Source organism: Gymnodraco acuticeps, unplaced genomic scaffold (assembly GCF_902827175.1).
Source record: "Gymnodraco acuticeps unplaced genomic scaffold, fGymAcu1.1, whole genome shotgun sequence".
NCBI lineage: Eukaryota > Metazoa > Chordata > Actinopteri > Perciformes > Bathydraconidae > Gymnodraco > Gymnodraco acuticeps.
The window spans coordinates 2,032,731-2,041,376 of record NW_022989748.1 but is presented as its reverse complement, the minus strand read 5'-3'; the positions used below and the strand labels follow the sequence as shown (position 1 = coordinate 2,041,376).

Sequence of the window (8,646 nt, the reverse complement as noted above, 5' to 3'; positions counted from 1 at the left end):
TTTTTAATTAGCCATGCTTTCTTGATTCTGGTATTGTTGGGCAATATGTGCAATATATATATATATATATATATATGCCAATAATAACTGCAATATAAACCTGGTTGCTAAATCCTCAAAACTGTTACAGGATGTGTTTTTTGTAAATTATGTAACTTTTTTTATTATAATCTTTTTGTTTATGCATGCTACTTAATTAACATTAAGCTGTCTTTGGCTCTTTTCTGCTGTAACAATGTAAATGTCCCCTCTGTGGGACTATTAAAGGTATTCTGATTCTGATTGTTAAAAACCAATGCAAGAAAAAAGAAGCTAGCATGAATAAAATAAATGGCATACGATTAAGATAGAGCGGACATTTTGGGACTGGTTTTGGATTCCGATCCCTAGCGATGGACACAGAGTTCACATCTCGGAGTGATGAATGTTACTGAGGGGACGAGCCAAAGGCGGCACGCAGGCAGAATAGTGAGTGCTGTTTTTGGAGGCTTGTTTCAGCTTCCACTGAGGCTCAGACAGAGCGAGAGCCACTCCGCCCTACTCTCTTTGTGGTTCAATATTTGATGCCACTCCTAAGTGATATTGTTTGTAGCTCCACACTGATGGAAAAAGAGATGAGGGCACTTGTGATGGGAACTAACTGTACCAGACTATTACGATGTTCTCTCCAATGAAAAACATGCAGGATTAAAGAGCTATTATTAAACTGAAGGACGGTAACAAGAAAGATGTTGTTCTTGGATGCTGAATAATATACTGTATCCCCTCATGGAGCATGTGAATAATCGATAACAGCTTTGTGGGTACAGCTAATTGTGAAAGAGGGAAACAAATGTTAATCCGGAGCAGTTTATCCAGATCTTATTGACTCCTGATGAAGGGCGTGTGAGGAGGACCGAGAGAAAACAGCTGACAACTTTTCACCTTTTGCCCGAAACACCAAAAGTCATGATTGAAGCACAACGTTGTGGAGCTGAGAGACCTGAATGTCCATATTTAGGAGGACAGGAAATAAACAAGATTCCTCGTTTTTGGGCGTCCGCCTGTCTCACAGAGAGCAGCAAGACAAAGCAAAGGGAGTTGATAAGAGGAGAGAGAGGATTAGGGACGATGGGGAAAACAATGCAGAAATGGTCACAGAGGGTTTCCAGGGGGAACACATCCACAGAAGAGAATGAGCTTTCTGGAGGACAGAGGGGACAGACAGCACAGCGGCGCCGGGGGACACGTTTACAGGGGACACGTCGGGCAGGAGACTTTCCTCCAGGCTGTTGAAATGAGAATTGTTGGGGAGGGGTGGGGGTACAGAAATTAGAGTAGTAACTCACCAGAGTCAGCAAATTCTGAGGGGACAGTAGGAGAAAAGAAAGAGAGGATGACAGAAGCAGAGAGAACATAAATCCAGGTGATATTGGAGAACAGTAAATCATTGATTCCAGCTGTGTAGGAGCCCCAAAAAAAAGGATATGTGGTGACCTGTAACTGCCGTGCAGAGAAACAAATTCAGATCATAAAAATAAGAAAATAGTTCATAAGGAGTCGCAGAGCTGTGAGGAAGGGGAGAGATGCTGTTATAAATGCTGTTAGGAAGCATGTTGAAAGACCATTTTAACATTGCAGAACAAAAACACATTGGTAATGAGATGGCTTTTGATTACCCACCACATCACTTGTAAGTATGTCAGGTGTTGACTACACTTGAGTTCAAACAATTTACCTTTTGGGGTCATTTTTATAGTTATCATTCTTGTTGTAGTTCGATGCATGTGAGAAATAAATATTTGAGCCGAAAATAATATGATAAATGGGAAAAATACTTTTTTGCTTTATTATCCAGAGTTAGAGGAGATGACTGAAACCACTCTCGTGTGTAACAAGAGGAAACAGCTAGCCTGGGTTTGTCAGAGCAATAGCACATATGTATGCTAAGCTAAGCTAAGCTAACCACCATCTGGATATAGGAGACAAAATATCTATACACTTTAGTATCACAATATTATGCCTTGTGATGAGGTTTCGATTCCAAAAAAATACACCAACATTTTAAATGAATAGTTAGTATGCATAGGTTTGTTGCAGACAGTGGGTCAGTTTGCACACAAATTACTGCCATGATGGTAAATGTGACAGTTATAATTGTTTTGATTGTATAACAAATCTGTGTGAGCTCATTTTAGTATGACAATTGTTCTAAATTAAATATATTGCTTTGCTTATGGTACTGTAATATGTCACAACATCATGATATGTATGACATCGAGAGTGGTATTAATCTTGTAATCCATGTCCAGTGAAAAAGCAATTAAGTGTATGTCCCATATATATTTTTCACACACATGCCCGCCCCCCCACACACACACACACACACACACAACACACACACACACACACACACACACACACACACACACACACACACCCACACACACACACACACACACACACACACACACACACACACACACACACACACACACACACACACACACACAGAGACCCACACTGTCAAGATCTGTCTTTATTGTATTTTGTCTTGTCTTTTTCTGTCTTTTGTTTCATGTTTTATTTTGAAAGGTCTTCACCTCCTGTCTTGCCTGTTTCTGTCTGTGTTGTGTTTTGTCTTGTCTAGATCTGTCTTTGGTTTTCTGTCTGCGTTGTGTCTTGTCTTGTTTAGATCTGTCTGTGGTTCCCTGTCGTTAGTTTCCCTGGTGTGTCTAATTTACCCGATTGTGTGCACCTGGTGTCCCTGTGTTTTCTCCTCCCTCCTCACCTGTGTCTTGTTTGTATAATTAGTCTTGTGTGTATTTAAGTTCTGGTTTTTCTGTCTGTCTTTGTCAGTTCGTCTTGTGTTTTGACTTGGTCTTCGGTGAGTGTTCTGTTCTGTCTTTGTTTCTAGTATAGCCTTGAAATAAAGGAGATATTTTTTGACACTTAAATCTGCATTTGGGTCCTGCTTCCTGCACACACCGTAACACACACACATTCATTTAGGTTTATTTTACCCCAAAACAGGCCGCTGTTGAAAAATAAAATCTCCCAATTGTGTTACCACTAGCTAAAAGGACGATGTAGTGGGAGGAAAGTATTTTAATGTGCTTGTTGGAAAAGTGTTTAACCCCTATAGGCTCAAACACTCTAACCGCCCTCACTCTGAAAGTCTGACAAATGTAATAAGTTCCCAGCCCAAGCAAAACAACCTCAGACTCTGCTTCGGCTCGGAAGCGAAGGCGACTTTATTTTGAGAAATGGTCATAAAAAATGTATGGCTTGAGTCCTGCCGCCTTCCCCCCCGACAGCCCAGCTGAGCTACACTTAAAGCAGAAGAGCACGCAAGGACAGTTAGCACCGCCTCTCATAGATTCAGCTGCCATATCCCGGATAAAATGTGGTTTAGCATTAATGACATCAGGAAATGTGCATTGTACACGATCACACCACGTCTCGCCAATATCATTACGTTTTGCTGGATGTGTGAAGACGACCCACATGGACATTTCTACATAATCAGCCCAAAGTGTTGCTTTTGTTCTTTCTGGTAATGAATTCAATCTTCCCGTCATGTCACACTTTAGTCGTTGCTTCAGTGCATTTATTTCCAGTCAGTATTTTTTGCCAGAAGACTCATCAGTCAAATGTGATATAACATCTTGGCAGAATCAAAAAACTGAATTTTGAATCCACTCAAAAATAACACAGTATATGTATTTTGATGTTTTTAGATGCTTGGTGGGATTTGAATTCCAAACCCAAATGCTGTCTTTCATTTTCTGCCGTCTTTTAATCGTCGTGCTGTCAAACAAGCAGTAAATATTTCAGTGTACAATCATTATGGCGTGTTAGAAGGCTTTAAAGGAGGGGCAGGGTGGAGTATTTACCTGCTCTCCGGCACATATACAACAGGCAGCAGCAGCCTCTGATTTACATTATAATCTCCGAGATGGAATACACTCAGAGTTGATGCATGTTAATGGACACTTTAAGGCCCATCTCGGCAACGCTTATTAATCTTTCCTGAGCTGACTCATTCTAGGTTTGGCTTTTAAGGAATGTATAGTCATTTTCAGAGAGAAGACATCTGCTAATGAGGTCACATCCATCCAGAGGGGAAATATTCAGGCTGGTCATTGTTCTGAGCTTAGAAATAGGCTCTTCCCATATGTTGTTTATTTTCTGTAGAACCACCACCACTGATGCTTTTAATCCAACGCCACGCACTGTTAATACATTACTATGGAAACTCGAAGGGGAAAAAGGAATAAACACCCATATTAGTCAGTAAACAGGAATTAGCATTCAACATTAATATTCATATTTTTAAGCCTTAGGATTGATCGTCATAAGACCTTTCACTAAACAAAGACCCTGATGAGACATTTTTCTTTCCCCTGGTCTCACAGCACCATTAACATATTCCCCTCCGTGCCGAGCACTGACACTGCTGTTTTACATTTCCTTCAGCTAAGCTAATAGGCCTTGATGTTGGATTAAAGTAGAATGATCTTCCACCTCAGCTCTGACACAGCACCGCACTCCCCTCGTCTCTACGGATAGGCTATTTTAAAGAATAATCATTTCTGTGTTGGCACATAGGTGCTAGAAGGACAAAATGTTAATTGTGGAAACGGCAGATGCATGGATAAAAGTACATTTTCTATTTGAACTGTGGACTAAATTAAAACTTTGCCAGAAACAACATATGGTGCTGCCAAAAAATTAGGTTCAGGATATGAACATATGTTATGTGCTTAGTTTTCTGACAGTAAAGGTAATGGATTTTTGGATTCCATTCACATCCAGTACATCTGAAAGAAGTTTTTTAAGAGGAAAAACCAATTGTCAGATGTATCTTTGAGGAGTTTTCTACGTGTGTGCCTGACTTACCTTCACTTAAAGGGTCCAACGTGTGGATCATGAGCTGGAAGATGCTGTTCCTCATCAGGCTGTTGTGCAGGGAGGCGGAGCTCCCCCCCCTCTGAAGCCGAGGCCGGGCCTGTGAGAGGAGAAACACGCTGTCAATCAAACGTCCTGCTGCAGCAGACTGGTAACACTTTCTATTACGGCCACATCTGTAATTATGCCTTAAAATGCGTTATAATCTCTTTATAGCACTGTTTAATATTCATAATGCTTTGAGACAATAATCACAACAGGATATAAAACGTCAAATATTGTAATATGTCATGACTGCAGGTCACTCACAGAGGGATCAGCATCTATTATATTTCAAGTTGTTGGAATAATTACATTAATAATGTGTTGTTATAAAGCATTATGAACAAATATAAGTGCTTATAACTTTAACTGTACTGTGCAGATTATAAAAATAATGTGAGTCTTGTTAGTATGCATCATAACATAAAACGCATATTCTAGCATATCATAAGTATGTTTATAACGCATAATAGACATGGGTGGCATAAAAAGTGCTACCCAGCTTTTAACCTCAATAATAAATAGCTATCTTTATTCCAACAACTAGTTCTTATGTCTGTCATGAATCAAATATTCTGATATTAACATCAGTCTATCAATTGTAAGCACTTTACTCGAGCCATTAATAATCCCAGCTGTCTGGAATATTATTCCCTAATCCTCTTTTGCATAAAACCTCGCAGCATCGCAGTGTAACTATCGTAAAGTGCCTGGGCTTCTGAAAAACAGAGTTACGAATCCAAGCCAAGGTCACTCCAGCAGTTTGGGCTGAACTTTGGGACATGTGGCGTCGTTGCAGGCGGCAGCTGTTTGGAGTGAGTCCGCTTTTGGCTGCGCACAGTTGAGGAGTAGGAGGTGTGAGGTGCTAATTCACAGGCCTGTATGGGTGTGAACGGGAGGAAGGAGAGACAACGCTTCGCCGTGCCACCGGGAAGACTCCTTCTGCTGTTCAACCTTCGCAATCCTGGTGAAAGGTTAACACTCTGGCATGCTTTTCTCAGGAAGTTTAACAGCATTAAAAAGAGTCTTGTAAACACATGCTTCTTCCTCGGTTGTCTTTTGCATGCTGCGTGCAAAGTGTAAGTGTTGTAACAAGGCTTCAGGAAACAGAGGGGGAGCTACTCTCTGAAGGCCAGGGATAACAGTGTACATGTCTTCTTCACAGTATGGTGGGGAGAAACACAAGCTACATCTACACAGAAAACGGGGACAAACACAGAAGCAGACGGGAAGAAGAGTGTCAATCAGACCAGACCTACCGACAACTTGCTTTCATCCTCTGGCGTCACAGGAATTGTCTTCTCATCCAACACAGAGAGAAGAACAAGTAGAAGGGGGGAGAGGGAGAGAAAGAGAGAGAGAAAACAGGACATAGATGTGAAGCATGCCGCACACAACCACACAGACAAGACGAAAAGACGCTAGAGAGACATTGCAGTTACAGTGATGTGACGATCAACTGTGATGTAAGAGGACGAGACTTGAGTGACAGATTCCTCCCCCCCCACTGTGCCTGCTGACACAGTCACTCACAAGCTGAGCAACATCAGATTGTCTACTTGGATTTCCTTGAAATACCCTCAAAAATAGCATTCACATATATTTGATATACAGTATTCCTATTTCACATGCAATGCTTATGTAACGTAAACTCAAACACGTTCACCATTTTTTTTTTTTCTTGATACCGGGGAGCTAGTCGACCATGTTTAAAGAAAGCAATTAAGAACATAGATTGCTGGTTGCAGCATTGCAACTGAAAACATGGAGAAAAAAGAAACCTGTGTTTCAACTCAATTGAAACTAAATAAGTGCCACTTATCAAAAAGCACAGTTAAATGCCGTATTTGTGTTATTGCATGAAGACGAAATATTGCAATGAATTTTGTTAGAGCTGTATCATTGTCTTTAATACAAAGTTACAATATCTACATGTCATAAAGCTTAAAGTTAAAATAGCCTAGTTTTGACTCGAGTGGTCTAAAAACTCTGAAACTTTGTGTCCGTGCTGCCAAATTTAACGCGATAACTTTGTGTGAGAGTGAGCATGTCAAAGCGAAGCCAGTCCTTAAACAATCCCTCAATTCTCTGCCATCTCATCGTGCCATGTGCAGCACTGTAACGTCTATTTTTGAAACAAACGCCTTTCACCAACTGCCTCACTAAAGGGCGCTCACTTCATCTCCAAAATCGTGTGTGTGTGTGTGTGTGTGTGTGTGTGTGTGTGTGTGTGTGTGTGTGTGTGTGTGTGTGTGTGTGTGTGAAATGACGCTGAAGGCCTCTGTTTCGAGGAACGAACACAAAGCTTTTGTTCAGATCTTTGAATATCAAGTCTTTGTTCACAGCCTACACATTTTTCGGAGAGGAGTTGTTCAAATGTGGAGGCACTGATGTGTGTTGATAAAGTGCACAATGCCAAATGAAATGCATAACATTATCCAGTTTGATCTTGTAAGGGTTTAAAACATTCAGGGCAAATTGACACATTTGAAGAAAGAGCCTTCAGACTTGTAAACCCTGTGATTCATTCGTATGCTAAATGACGCTGCACTGAATATCAAATCTGTGGATATGGAGCAGGAAGGAGGAGTGAGGCGTCAGCTCCGGCTCGTGAGGTGAAAGCTTAACATTCGTCCCAACATTCTGTATTTGAAAGAAGAACAATTATTGTTTATGGCTCCTTTTGTTGATTTTATGACACATTTAGCTAATCAAATTCACCTTGCCTTGAAATAACTTTTATTGGGAGCTGGTTTCCTTTTGAGAGAGAAATCATTATGAGTGTCAGTGTCCCAGTGTTTCTGTTTAACAACCTATACATTACCATACATTAGGGTTTCCTCTGTAAAGTGACGGAATAATTACAGAAATCAGGGAGCTGAAATTGGCCAAAAACGAAATGTAGCAGCTGAACTAATCCACACATTTTCCAGCGAGCTATTCTGCTATAACCTCATTTTCCCACCGTTTCATATCTTCTGGGTGATTCCCTGCACATTTGAGGTATAATAACTCTATTTAAACTCCACATCACCCTCCCTCAAAGGCAAAGTCAGGAGGGTTAGGAGGGAACAGGTGAACGTGCCAGATAGAGATTACGCTGCGGGCCGCTCATTAAGCCAACGTTAAATATTATGACTAATAATCACATGGGGAGATTAGTATGTTCTCCGGAGTTTGTGTGTTCCTCTAATACCGGCAGCTCTGCCTTCCAGTTGTTACGTAACGTTCCATCAGGATCATTCTTGGAAGAGGATCAGCTGAGGGAGATAAATGTCTCTCTGCAGCCGCATGCATGTAAGGCCGTGTAACAGGGAATTATCGATGGAGAGTGTGACATCATGCAAAAATACTTCCGCTTTCAACACTCAAATTGCCAACAGCTTAAACAGGGGGGAGAGGCTTTCGGAGAAATCTGGTGAAAAACGCTGAAAGCAGAACTGGTAGTCCAGATTTGAAAAACATCATCCGCGGATTATATGTCTTCAATTTGAGGGCACAAAGGGCTCTATTTCTGGATGGTACCATTTGCATTTCCTTTATGCTGCAACATCCAAGCCAAATTACACGGGAGAATAAAAAGCTTTTCTTACACTTTATATAGTTTGATTAAATCCATCATGATCCTTCAAAATCCTTAATATACTCCTTAATATACCCTGGACACATAAGGCGTGTGATAACGGTAATCAGTATGACATTACATAAATCTTA

General features: G+C 40.8%; 1 protein-coding gene across 7 annotated transcripts in view; it reads right to left on the bottom strand.

Annotated features, from left to right (window-relative positions):
* The window catches only part of LOC117553835 (sodium/potassium/calcium exchanger 2-like), a 46,195-nt gene that overhangs the window by 20,079 nt on the left and 17,470 nt on the right, over positions 1-8,646 (bottom strand). For 4 of the 7 annotated variants that reach the window (XM_034228026.1, XM_034227946.1, XM_034228346.1 and 1 more), the window contains exons 3-5: positions 6,192-6,239; positions 4,882-4,990; positions 1,329-1,343 (exon numbers count right to left, since the gene is read on the bottom strand). In XM_034228026.1, coding sequence (XP_034083917.1) covers positions 1,329-1,343; positions 4,882-4,990; positions 6,192-6,239 — 172 coding nt within the window. The remainder of the gene's footprint in view (positions 1-1,328; positions 1,344-4,881; positions 4,991-6,191; positions 6,240-8,646) is intronic. The other 3 variants (XM_034228271.1, XM_034228419.1, XM_034228189.1) reach the window with 2 other exon arrangements.